We start from the raw sequence: 12,679 nt of genomic DNA on the forward strand, positions 1-12,679 counted from the left end.
GGGACCCCCAGAATCCCCTGGGACCTCCAAAACACCCTGGAGTCCCCCGTGCCGAGGGGGGGGACAGGGGGACACACATAACCAACCCCCCCCCCCATCATCACCTTCATCACCATGGTCTTGAACACCCCCAAACCCCCCCAAAACCACCCCTGGCTCCCCCAAACCCTCCCAGACACCCCCGATTTGAGGGAGCACAAGGGGACCCCCACCCCCATAATTGTCCTTCCCACCATCTTAAGCACCAAAGTCCTACTGGGGACCCCCAAACTCCCCCTTAAACCCCCCCCCCACACCCCTCCAAATACTCTCCAGACCCTCCAACCACCCTTGAAGGACCCCAAACACCCTCAAGTGAAGAAGTGGAGGTTGGTAGAAAAGGAGGCACAGGGACATCCCTTGCAATTTGGGGGGTCCTGGAGAACCCCAATAAATCCACATTTATTTTGGTGTAAGAAATTGGTTTATTTGGTGGGGGGGGTGGCATGGGGACCCCCGCCCGCCATGTGCAAACATCAAAGGGGACCCCAAAACCAGCCCAGCCCCCAGCACAGAGCTGGGGACTCTGGGGTTCCATGGAATTGGAAGGGTCTGGTTACATTCATGATGGGGGACCCCAAATCCTGCCCCCTGGAACCCCCCCAGGAATGGGGAGTGCTGGAAGAGATGAGGGGGTGCAAGTGTGATTTGGGGGGCACTGGGGGTCAGTGGAGTGGGAGGGGTTGGGTGGGCTGGGGAGGGTCAAAGGGGGGGGCACGAGGGTCACCCATTGTGGAAGGGGCAGGACTGAGACCCCCAAATCCACCTGGGGGGTCACTGGGATAACTGGGGGGGGCAGGAATGAGTCCCCCAAAAATGGGGGGGCCATGGCTGAGACTCCCCAAAAACCATCTGGGGGGGGCATGGGTGGGGTACTTTTGAGGGGGGATTCAATGAGGGGAACCCCCCTCAAAGAGGCCCCATAAGAGGGACATTATGGGGGTGGGGGCAGGAGTGAACCCCCTAAAAACCACCTTGTTGGGGTCTCCACTGCCGTGGAAACCCCCTAAAGTGCACTGGGAGGGCCTGGGGGGGCACCAGGAGCACCGCAGGGTTTCAGGTTTTGGGGGGGGCCCCACGCGGGCCCCCCCTTTATCCGCTCAGGGGATGCAGGTCCACCTTGACCCTCTCGCCAGTGCTGAGCATCCCCACGGTGGGGAAGAGCCCCCCGGGGGGGACCCCAACCTCCCTGCGCCCCACGACCATCCCGTTCCGTGTGAAGAACACCTGGGGGGGCACAAACCAGGGGGTTCACCCTGAGACTGGGGGGCAGCGGAGACCCCAGCCCCCCCAAAATAACAGGGGTGAAGGGGGGAGTAAGGCCAAGAAAGATGAGCCAAAAGGGGGGTATAGGGGGATTTTTGGGGTGAGAGGACACAAACACATGGAGGGGGGTTCAGGGACACACAGCAGAGTCACCCCAAAATATGAGGGGGGGGGCGGGGAGGCCCCAATCTCCAATGAAGTGGGGACAAAGGGGGTGACCCCAGAGTGAGTCACTGTCAAGGGAACCCAAGGGGGCTGCAGGGTGGATTTTTGGTGTGATGGAGGGTCCAGGGGTGGGGCACAAATACGTGTGGGGATTGTAGACAAACCAGGGGTCACCCTAAAATATTAGGGGGGCGGGACACCCCAACCCCCCCAAAATCCAGGTCTTCGAGCCCCCAGACTGATTCAAAAGGATCCCAAAGACGGACAAAGGAGAATTTTGGGGTGAAGGAGAAGCTTTTTGGGGGCTTTTTTAGGGCACAGTTTTTTTTTTTTTTTTGTGGGGTGTCCCCACCCTTACCACGACCTTCCTGCCCTCCTGCTCCTGCTCCATGTCCTCCCCATCCTCTTCTTCCTCCTCCTCTTCCTCCTCCTCCTCCTCCTCCTCCAGGTACATCACGTTGCGCACCTTCACCTTCACCTCGGGGGGCTCCGAGGCGTCATCGCTGTCACCTGGGGCGGGGAAAAGGGTGAGGGACCCGCCCCGAGCCCGCCCGGCCTCGGGGGACCCCGGCCCCGCGGTACCTTCGCTGTCCCGGCCGTAGTCCCGAGGGAACATGATCCCACAGCCCATCACGTCACCCTTGTAGCAGCGGGGGCCGAAGGGATCCCCGACCCCGCTGCCATGGAACAGCTTTCCGTCGTCTGGGGGGGAGACCTCGAATTAGGGGGACCCCCCCCCAGTTTGTGGAGGAAACCCCAAGATACCTTCATGGGGGTGCACCCCAAAGAAAGGGGGAGAAATGGGCAGAGAAAGGGGAGGAGGAGGAGGAAAGGAAAGGGAGAAGGGGACAGCTGGGGATGGGGGTGCATAGAGGGATCCCCAAATCCCACCGTGAGGAGGAGCCCTCCCATGGGGCTGCATCCCAAAAATAGAAGAGAAATAGGCCCGAAGGAAGGAAAGGAAGGAAAAAGAGGGTGAAGGAGGTGAAAGGGAAAGGAGCTAAAAGGGTCGAAAAGGGGGAAGAAGAGGCCATAGGGCCCCCCCCCACCAAGGAATTGGAAACCACCCCTCAGACCTCCCCACAGAAGTGCACCCCAAAAAAAGGGAGGATACTGGGTTGGAAACGGAAGAGGATGAATAGGAAAAAGATGGAGGAAGGGAGAAAGGAGGAGCCATGGGGACCCTCCAAATTAGAGAGGACCCCCGAGGTCATGGGGAAGACCCCCAGACCCTCATTATAGGGGTGCAACACAAAATAGGGAGGAAAAATGAGAAATGGGTTTTCAGGGGCAGAAAGAGTAGGAGGAGTTGCCACTATTGGGGTCCCTGTGTTTGGGGGGGTTCTGGAATCTGGGGGGGGGGCGGGTCCTGGCCATTCTGGGGGTCCCCCCCACTTTTGGGGGGCTCACCTGCATGGTAGGCCACCGAGCCCCTGCTCCAGCCAGGGTGACGATTTTTGGGGTAATCCTGAGGGCATGCACAGGGGAGGGAGGGAGGTAATGGCAATGTGGGGGGGGGGTCAACTCATAGACCCCCAACTCATAGACCCCAATTTTCCCCCCCTAACCCTCATTTTTGACACCCTGCCCCCATCCTTTCAGCCAAGCCCCAGCCCGGGGGAGAGGTCCAGCACCCCCGTACCCCAAACCTGAGCCCCCCTCCTTCCTGGGCCACTCCCAGCCCTAGAGGAGGCTCCAGCCCCCCTTTACTCCCTCTGTAACCCCCAGACCCCCATTTTTGACCCACATCCCCCCACTTCCCTACCACCCCCAGCTCCATAGGTGTCTCCACCCCCCTCAGCCCCCCCGTACCCCAATTCCGAGCCCCCCGCGCACCTTCCTGGCCACACCCAGGGCGATGTAGCACTTCTCGCCGGGGTCCAGGATCTCCAGCTCGAAGTAGTGGCTGCGGGGGCTGAGCGGCCGCCGGGCCTGGGCCAGCCCCACATCTACGATGCTCTTCCCCTTCCCCACGTACTCCAACACCTGGGGGGGGCGCGGGGGGGCTCAGACAGGGGGGAAAGGGGGTACCCCCCAACCCGGACCAGCCCCAGATCCAGGAAATTCATTCCCTTCCCCACCTAAAAACAGCACCTGGGAGGGTTTGAGGGGTGCTGCGGGAATTGGGGGATCACAGGGGCTGAGGGGGGAGCCATAGAGGGTTGGGGGGGCACACACAGGGGATTTGAGGGGCACCCAAGAACCCCCAGACTCCTGATGTTTCTGCTGGGACCTCCTTACCCCGGCCCCGTGTCACGGCCCCCCTTTTCACCCTCCCCAGGATTGGGGACCCTTTTTGTCCCATCCCCAAAACTGTCCTCACCCAAACTCCCAAAGCCCAATTCTTCTCACCCCATAACCTCAATTTCTGACCTCCCAACCCAGGAAGGAGGTCCAATCTCATCCAACCCCGCTCCCCTGCACCCTCATTCTGAGCCCCCTCCCCACCTCCCTGGGCCATCCCCAGTCCTGGGGGAGGCTCCAGCCCCCATTTCCCCCCCGGGTGCTCACGGAGCCGTAGAGCCGCACGTCGTGGAGCCTCCCCCACTCCTCCTCCAGGCTGTCCACCAGCATGGCCCCCCCCTCATCCTCGGGGGGCCCGGGCGGGGGCAGGTGCAGCCGAACCTCCTCGCCCAGCGAGTGCAGCCCCACGGCTGGGAACAGCCCCGGGGGCGACAGGGGCACCCCCAGACCCCCTACCTGCAATTGAGGGAGTCAGGATGTGAGGGGGGCTCAGGAACACCCCCAGGCCCCCCATCTGGGATTTAGGGAAACTAAAGTAGGAAGTGGGGGGGGCTCTGGAAGCTTTGGGGTTTCAGAAGCTTTGGGGATCCCCCCATCCTCTGTCCATTCTTTGTGAAGAGCTGGGGCAGGGGTAGAAGGAGCCCAGTTTATGAGGTCCTGAAAGGTTTGGGAGTGCCCCAGTGAGTTTTGAGGGTGCTCTGGGGCAAGGTGGGGATCCCCTCACCCTCTGGCCGTTCTTGGTGAAGAAAACCTGGGCTGGGGGGGCTCCGAACGAGCCCCTCTCGACGCCGCAGCCGATCCGGTCCCCAGAGCTGCACTTGGAGCCGAACTGGCGCCCCTTGGCCCGGCCACTGTAGAGCCTGGGACACCCCAAAACCGGGAGGGACCCCGAAAAGGGGGGGTCAGATTGGGGAGAGTGTCACTAAGGGGGGACCTCAAACCTGGAGCAGACCCCAAATATCGTGACAGGCCCAGGTGCCCCCCAACACCTCCCAGTCCTGCTGCCCCCCTGGCCCCCCCCTCCATATCCAACACCCCTAAGGTCCCAGCACTCCCCAATATCCCAACAATCCCCAATATCCAACACGCCTAAGCTCCCAGCACTCCCCAATATCTGACACCCCTGAGGTCCCAACACTCCCCGATATCCAAAACCCCCAAGGTCCCAAAACTCCCCAATATCTGACATCCCCAAAGTCCCAACAATCCCCAATATCCCGACATCCTCCTGCTATCCCAATACCCCTGACATCCCAAATCGTTCCATCCTTCATCTCACATCCTGACATCTACCAGCGTCCTCAAATTCCTTACTATCCCAACACCCGCAATTATCCCAACGCTTCTCCGCTAGCTATCGCGACATCCTCACTACCCGAACAATCTCCGCCCTCCCGGCTCCGCCCCCCGCTATCGCGACACTCACTTTCCATCATCGGCGTGGTAGGCGACGGAGCCGGGCCCCCATCCCGGGGGGTGCTCGAGGCTGTGGCAGTGCGGGACCAGCCCCACGGCGATGGTGCCGCGGACGCCGCTGTCCACGATGGACACCTGGGCACAGCCCGGCGGGGTCAGGGCTCCGTGTCCCCCGGCAGAGGCCCCCGGCACAGCCCCCCGGCACAGCCCCGGGCACAGCCTCCTGGCACAGACCCCCGGGCACAGCCCCCGGCACAGCCCCCCGGCACAGCCCCCCGGCACAGCCCCCGGGCTGGCCCGCGCCCCCCGCACCCCCGCTCACCTCGAAGTAGTTGCTGTCGCGGGTCAGCGGCCGCGGGGCCACGTAACAGCCAACCTCGCCCGAGGGGCCGCGGTAGCTGCGGGGAGCGGGGGGGGGCTGAGACAGCACCGGGGGCTGAGACAGCCCCCGACCCCCCCCGGGTACCCTCAGACACCCCCCAGGTCTGTGGGTGCCCCCAGCCCCCCCCCCATCCCCCTGGGTGCATCCCCCCCACCTTCCTTCCTTCCTTGGGCCCCGCCAGGACCCTCCCACACCCCCCCTTGGGCCCCCTCAGCCCCTTTTTGTGAGTGCTCCCAGCCCCTCCTGGGGCTCCCCCCGGGTACCTGAGGGTGTCCCCGTCCACCAGGATGTGTCGGGCGCGCTCCTGGCAGCGCAGGCCTCGATCCCGATCACGGTCCCGGTCCCGGTCCCGGCCCTCCCGCACCTCCCGGATCTCCCGGATCCGCCGGCGCCAGTTGAGGAACCTGAAGTGCAGGTTCAGGTCATCCATGGCGGGGGGGCTCCTGCGGGGAGGCAACGCTGGGACCCCCGAAAGGACGGGTGGGACCGACACACCCGAAACTGACACCCCAAATCGGCCAGGAACCCCCAGAACCCGAGATCCCCCAAAACCGCCCCCCAAACACTCACCTGACACCCCAAACACACACCTGATACCCCAAAACCCACACCCGACACCCCAAAACCGCCCCTAAACACTCACCTGACACCCCAAACACACACCTGACACCCCAAAACCCACACCTGACACCCCAAAACCGCCCCTAAACACTCACCTGACACCCCAAACACACACCTGACACCCCAAAACCCACACCTGACACCCCAAAACCGCCCCTAAACACTCACCTGACACCCCAAACACACACCTGACCAAGCCAAATCCACACCTGGCACACCCAAATCACACCTGACCACCCAAATCACAACTGACCCCCCCCCCAAAAACCCACACCTGACCCCCTCCCCCAAGCCACACCCGACCACCCCAAATCCACACCTGACACCCCCAAACCCACACCTGGCACCCCCAAATCCACACCTGACACCCCCAATCCCACACCTTGCACACCCAAATCCACACCTGACACCCCCGCATCACACCTGGCATACCCAAATCACACCTGACTCCCCCCCCCCGCCCCAAATCACACCTGCCAACCCAATCCTGACCCCCGCCCCACGCCAAGGTCCCCCCATGCCGGGGGTCTCCCTTCCCCAGCACCCCCTGACCCCCCCCGTTCCCCCCGCACCGCGGCCGCCCCCCACCATGCGACCCCCCCCACCTCCCCAGTTCCGCCCAGGACCCCCAAATCGCTGCCATACTCTCCAGCCCGGGCTCTCCCCGTCTCCCCAGAGCTCCTCAGGACCCCTCCCCATCTCCCCCAGAGCCCCCCGGCCCCCAGCGACCCTTACCGGGGGTCCCGCCCCCTCCATGGGCCGCGCTCACATCCGGGTCCCATTCGCTTCCGCCTCCCTGTGCCCGCCCACTGTGCCCCGCGGACTAATCGCCACCCGCTGCGCCCCGACTGACGGCTCCCTCAGCCAATCGGAGCACGAAACGGGAGGAAGGCGGAGCCTACCGAGGAAAACGGGCAGTGTGCGTCATGACCACGTGACGTTGCAGGCATGGGGCGAGAGGCGTAAGGGCGCCCCCTACAGGACGGGAGGGGGGGACCGTGGGGATTGGAGGGAACTGGGGAGAACTGGGGAGAACGTGGAGGGGAACTGGGGGGGACCGTGGGGAATGGAGGGAACTGGGGAGAACTGGGGAGAACTGGGGAGAGAGTGGAGGGGAACTGGGGGGGACCGTGGGGAATGGAGGGAACTGGGGAGAACTGGGAGGGATTGGGGAGGACTAGGAAGGACTGTGGAGGGATTGGGAGGAACGGAGGAAACTGGGGAGACAGGTGGGAACTGGGAGGATGGGGGGGGTTACTGGGAGGACTGGGGGAACTGGAGGATAATGGGGGCACTGAGGGGCTCAGCCTGGGGACAAACCAGCGCTGTGCTCGCACTGAAGATGTGGCTGGATTGGGAGTCACTGGTTTGAACTGGGGCCGCTCAAGGGGGGTTTCAGGGTCCCCCAGACCCAGAGGGGAGGAGGAGGACTTCACAAACACCTCTACTGGGTGGGTTTATTAGAAATTAATTAAGTAATTAATACACCCCCACACCCATGACAGCACACGGGGTCGGTCACAGGCCACAGCTGGTCTGGTGTCCCCATGTCCCCTCTGCTGTGCCATGGGGGAGGTGGCACTGTGACTGTCACAGCCCAGGGGTTACCTGGGGGTGCACCAGTGTCCCCATCCCCTCGTTTTGGGGGTGACACCGTGATCTGTCCCAGCTCAGTGTCACCTCGGGGTGTCCCCATGTTGCCACCCAGAGCTCGTTGTGGGGATGGCACTGGTAATGGGTCACCAGCAGAGCTCTGTGTCACCATCAGTGTCCCAGTGTCACTGTTACCCACAGCTCAGCCATGGGGGTGACACCGTGACCTGTCACAGTTCCTTGTCATGATCGGGGTGTCCCAGTGTCACTGTCACCCAAAGTCCATCATGGGGTGGCACTGTGACCCACTGCAGTTCAGTGGCCTCAAGGGGTGTCCCAGCCACCCACAGTCCATTGTGGGGTGACACTGTGACCCCTCACCACTCAGTGTCCCCATGGGGTATTTCTGTCACTCACAGCTCAACACAGGGGTCACACTGTTGACCCCATCACCGCCTGGTGACCCCATGGGCTCGTCCTGTGTCCCTGACCCTGTCACATTCTGGTGTCCCTGTTGAGCTGTCCCAGTGTTCCTGTCCCAGATAGGTGTTACTGTCCTTGTCCCCGTAAAATCCCAGTGCTCCATCAAGCTGTCCCTGTGTCCCTGGTGTCCCCATTGAGCTGGCCCGGTGCTCCTGTCACTGTGACATCCCAGTGTCTCTGTCCTTCTCATATCTCAGTGTCCCTGTCATACCTTGGTGTCCCCATTGAGTTGTCCTGCTGTCCCTGTCACACCCCAGCATCCCCATTCCTATCACACCCCAGTGTTCCCATCAGGCTGTCCTGATGTCCCTGTCACACCCCAGCACTACACCCCTATGTCCCTGTCAAGCTGTTCCAGTGCCCCTGTCCCTGTCTCAGCCCGGTGTCCCCACTGAGCTGCCCCAATGTCCCTGTCATACCCCAGTGTCCCCATGGAGCTGTCCCAGTGTCCCTGTCCCACCCCGGTGTCCCCATCGAGCTGTCCCAGTGTCCCTGTCACAGCCCAGTGTTCCTGTCACACCTTGGTGACCCCCTCAAACTGTCCCAGTGTCCCCATCAGAGCCAGGTGTCGCTGCTGAGCTGTCCCAGTGTCCCTGTCCCAGTGTGCCTGTCACTCCCCAGTGTCCCCCTCGAGCAGCCCCTCGTCCCCCACCCTCAGCCCCTCGTCCCCACGGCTGGTGCCCAGGACCCCCCCGGCTGCCCCCAGCGCCACCAGCGCCGCCAGGGCGGCGGCCCCGAGCACGGCCCGTGTCCCCGCGGGGTCCCCGGGCAGCGCTGGCAGTGCCAGCGCCACCCCCAGGCCTAGGGGCAGCCGCAGCCACCGCGCTCCTCCCGCCGCATTACCCCCGCCCTCCAGGCGGCGCCGCAGGAACGCCATGGCCGGGAAGTAGATCCCACAGGAGAGCTGCAGCAGCAGCACGGCGAAGAAGTCGCCGGGGGCGTCCAGCGGCAGGGCCAGGAGCACGAGCGCCAGCGCCAGCAGCAGCACGGAGCCGGGCAGGAGCCGCAGCGGCTGCAGCCGGAGCCTCCCGGTGGCACCGCGCCGGAACAGCGCCGAGCCCGCGGCGCTGGCGGCCATGAATGCCGAGAAGGCGATTCCCAGCGGGATCCCGTGCGGCTCCAGGACCGGCGTCCAAAGGAAGGCAAAGATGAGCAGGATGCTCTCCACCAGGGCCTGGACCAGCCCCAGAAGCAGCGCCCGGGGCTCGGACACAAGGCCCCGAAGGCCTTCCCCGCAGGCCTTCCCACAGGGCCGGCTCTTCCCGTAGTTCTCATCCCAGTTTTTCCCAGTGAAGATCCCCGAGAGAGCCAGGAAGGGCAGTGCCGCCAGGAACGGGGCCGCGGGGCCCAGCAGCAGCCCCTCGGCCAGCAGCCAGGCCAGCAGGCCAGCTGCCACGGCCAGGCCGCTGTTCCAGAGCGCCACGCGGGAGAAGGTGTCAGGAATCCACTCGGCAGGGAAGTCGTGGCGCTCCAGGTGCTCATGGAGGTACCAGGACTCAAAGGCAGAGAAGAGCAGGGAAGTGCCGAGCCCTGCCAGGACCCGGGCGGCCGCCAGGGCCAGGAAATCGTGGGAGAGCTGCAGCAGGCAGGACACGGAGCACAGCACCGAGGACAGCACACAGGACTTCTTCCGGCCCAGCCGGTCCACAAAAACCCCGGAGACGAGGCCGAAGGCGACGTTGGAGGCGAAGCCGCAGGAGTAGAGGGTGGCGATCTGGCTGCGCAGGAAGCCCCGGCTGTGCAGCAGCTGGAAGAGCAGCGGGCCCTGCAGCCAGTCGGCGGCCAGTGCCGGCAGGTATCCCAGCAGGAACTGCCGCTGGAAGCTGCGGAACGCGGGGTTGGAGGGCGGGGGACGGCGCGGGGCCGGCTCCAGAGCCAGGCAAGTGAGGAGGAGGAGGGCGAGGGCAGAGCAGGGCAGCAGGAACATGGTGGGGAGGGGGCTCAGGAGGGCCTGGGGAAGGGAAAAAGGGAGATCAGCACTAGGAGGAACTGGGACAGTCCCGAGGCACCACCCAGGTGCCCCAAATTCCTCAGACAGCCCGTGGGTTCCCTAGGGACCCCCCACCACACAGGGACTCCCAGCATCACTGATACGCCACACAGTCCCCCACAGCTCCTCCACAGGCCACCCCTCCAAGGCCACACAGACCCCCCCCCCCCAGGCCCCACAGAACCCCCACAGACCCTAAACCCCCACCAGAGTTCCCCACAACCCCCCACAGACCCCCATACCCCCTACGCTCCAGATTCCCACGGGCCCCACATAGAACCTCCACAGACTCCCCATAAGACCCTCATAGAACCCCCACACCCCCCCACAGGACCCTCGCACCCCAAATCCTCCTTAAGCCCCCCACATATACCCCCTACAGAGCCATACAGCGCCCCCTCCACTCCCATAGCCCCCCCCCCCCGACCCCAGAGTTGCCCAATAGGATGCCCCCAGACACCTCTCAGACCCTCCAAACCCCCTCCATCCCTTCCGGTAACCCGCGGGTCCCTCAGGGTCCCCTCCATACCCCCGGGCCCCACTGGCGTCGCAGCTGCTCCGCGGCGCCTCTGCCGAGCCACTTCCGTTTCCGGTCCCATGGGCGCCGCCATGTTGGCCCGTGTCACGTGACACAGGCCCCGCGCCCCCCCGCTCGGGCCCCCCAGGTGCCCACAGAGACACCCAGAGACCCGCGGGGACCGGTGGGGCCCCCCCCGAGGGACCCTCAGACAGCACACGGGGGATTGCGGAGACCCCCGAGTGTCCCCCACTGTACCCCCCGTGGGGGGGGTGCGGCATTCCAGCCCAAAGAGCCGCCCCCTGACTCGCCGCGGGGGGTTTGTGGGGACCCGCGCCCTCAGAGAGCTCGTGCGAAGAGCCTCGAGCAAACCCCCGGGAAACCCCCGAGCAAACCCCCCTGGTGACCCCCCCGGTACCCCCCGTACCCCCGGAACCGCCCGGAACCCCCTCTCCGTGTCCCGGTACCGGGGGCTGCCCTGCCCGCCCCTCACTCACCGCTGCCTCCGGGGGTCCGCGCTGCGGCACGGGGGGGCCGGGCCCCCCTCACTTGAGGCTCAGGCGGGGCCGGGGGGGGACGCGGCGCGGGGGGGGGCAGCATCGGGGGTGACACGGGGGAGGACAGGCCGGGGCTTGGCACTGGGGACAGGCGGGGGGGGCGCAGCAGGGGGGGCGGCAGGGCGGGGGGTGATATTGGAGGCAGCAGGGAGGGGGGTGACACTGGGGGGGGCAAGGAGGGGGGTGGTAGGGCAGGGGGGGACACTGGGGACAGCAGGGCAGGGGGTAGCACTGGGGGAAGCACTGGGGGAAGCACTGGGGTGGGGGGTGACACTGGGGACAGGGGGGTGGGGGGCACCAGGAGGGGTGGCAGGAAGGGTGACAAGGCAGGGGGCAGTAGGGGGGGGCGCAGCAGGGCGGGGGGTGGCACTGGGGGCAGCAGGAGGGGGGTGAGCAGAAGGGGCAGGGCGGGGAGCAGAAGGGGGGGGCGCAGCAGGGCGGGAGGTGACAGGGGGGGTGACAGCGCGGGGACGTTCCCCCGCGCCGGCGGGGCCGGGGTCGCGGCCAGCCCAGCCCCATGGCCGAGCCTCCCCCCCCGCAACCCACGGCCCCCCCCGGGGATTTACCGGGCAAAGCGGCTGAGCGGGGGGAGCGGGGGGGGCACGTGGCGGCACCCGTGGGTGAGAGACACGGGGACATAAGGACACCGAGTGGGGCACAGGGGACATGGGGACACCGGGGACATGGGGAAGATGGGGGGTGGGGGGACACGGGGGACATGGGGGGACCTGGGATAGGGGGAATGAGGGGGGTGCAGTGGGGTGGGGGATATGGGAGAGCACCGGGGACACGATGGGGCACAAGGGATACGGGAGAGCACAGGGGGACACAGGGGTTATGGGGGTGCACAGTGGATGCAGGGGGGCACAGGGGATATTGGAGGGCGCCGGGGACACGGGGGGCACAGGAGGCATGGGGGGGCACAGGGGACACGGGAGACATGGAGGAAATTGAGGGCAGGGAACATGAGTTTGGGGGCAGTGTGGGGACACAGGGACATGGGGGGACACACAGGACATGGGGGACGTTCGGGACATGGAGGACATGGGGATGTGCGGGGACATGGGGAACACAGCTGGGGGAACACAGGGGACATAGGGGTGCACAGGGGACATGAGGAACATGGTTGGAGACACGGGATTATGGAGGCATGGTAGGGCACAGGGGACACCGGGGAGACACGACTGGGGGAGGAAGGGGTTATGGGGCATGCAGCAGCATAAGGGACACGGGGGCCATGGGGAGACACACGGGACCCTGGGGACATGGGGAGGTCACAGGGGACACGAAAGACATGGGGCAACACGATTGGGTGGACCCAGAGTTATGGTGACTTGGGGGTCACGGGGATTACGGGGGGATGCTACTGAGGAGACACAGGTTGGGGACACGGGGGACACGGGGGA

At 65.1% G+C, this 12,679-nt stretch overlaps 2 protein-coding genes across 4 annotated transcripts; both read right to left on the minus strand.

Annotated features, from left to right (window-relative positions):
• Window positions 1-399: 399 nt before the first annotated feature.
• On the minus strand, window positions 400-8,806 carry SPRYD3 (SPRY domain containing 3). 3 transcript variants are annotated; one of them, XM_036399905.2, is made up of 11 exons: window positions 6,869-8,806; window positions 5,776-5,916; window positions 5,453-5,528; window positions 5,141-5,265; window positions 4,439-4,574; window positions 3,982-4,170; window positions 3,307-3,456; window positions 2,881-2,938; window positions 2,053-2,172; window positions 1,829-1,980; window positions 400-1,266 (listed from the first exon to the last, which is right to left on the minus strand). In XM_036399905.2, the coding sequence occupies exons 1-11, from the start codon at window positions 6,913-6,915 to the stop codon at window positions 1,132-1,134; spliced, it is 1,329 nt and encodes a 442-aa protein (XP_036255798.1). In that variant the 5' UTR covers window positions 6,916-8,806; the 3' UTR covers window positions 400-1,131. The 3 variants fall into 3 exon arrangements, with proteins under 3 accessions (XP_036255798.1, XP_036255797.1, XP_036255799.1); XM_036399904.2 differs by having other exon boundaries at window positions 5,776-5,955; XM_036399906.1 differs by lacking the exon at window positions 6,869-8,806 and adding an exon at window positions 6,083-6,094 and having other exon boundaries at window positions 5,776-5,955.
• A 13-nt stretch (window positions 8,807-8,819) lies between these two features.
• MFSD5 (major facilitator superfamily domain containing 5) lies at window positions 8,820-11,316 on the minus strand. The gene is made up of 2 exons (XM_036399855.2): window positions 11,214-11,316; window positions 8,820-10,160 (listed from the first exon to the last, which is right to left on the minus strand). Exon 2 carries the CDS (start codon window positions 10,134-10,136, stop codon window positions 8,820-8,822), a length of 1,317 nt encoding a protein of 438 aa, XP_036255748.1. The 5' UTR covers window positions 10,137-10,160; window positions 11,214-11,316.
• Between the last annotated feature and the right edge of the window lie 1,363 nt (window positions 11,317-12,679).

Source organism: Molothrus ater, chromosome 30 (genome assembly GCF_012460135.2).
Source record: "Molothrus ater isolate BHLD 08-10-18 breed brown headed cowbird chromosome 30, BPBGC_Mater_1.1, whole genome shotgun sequence".
Lineage (NCBI taxonomy): Eukaryota > Metazoa > Chordata > Aves > Passeriformes > Icteridae > Molothrus > Molothrus ater.

Excerpts from the sequence above, each read along its gene's own strand:
- SPRYD3 (XM_036399904.2), bottom strand. The coding sequence starts at position 6,915 with ATGGGACCCGGATGTGAGCGCGGCCCATGGAGGGGGCGGGACCCCCG. Across the intron at positions 4,575-5,140 it reads TACCACGCCGATGATGGAAA|GCTCTACAGTGGCCGGGCCA; the intron begins GTGAGTGTCGCG and ends GGGGTGTCCCAG. Across the intron at positions 1,267-1,828 it reads AGGAGGGCAGGAAGGTCGTG|GTGTTCTTCACACGGAACGG; the intron begins GTAAGGGTGGGG and ends GTGCCCCCCCAG.
- MFSD5 (XM_036399855.2), bottom strand. The coding sequence starts at position 10,136 with ATGTTCCTGCTGCCCTGCTCTGCCCTCGCCCTCCTCCTCCTCACTTGC.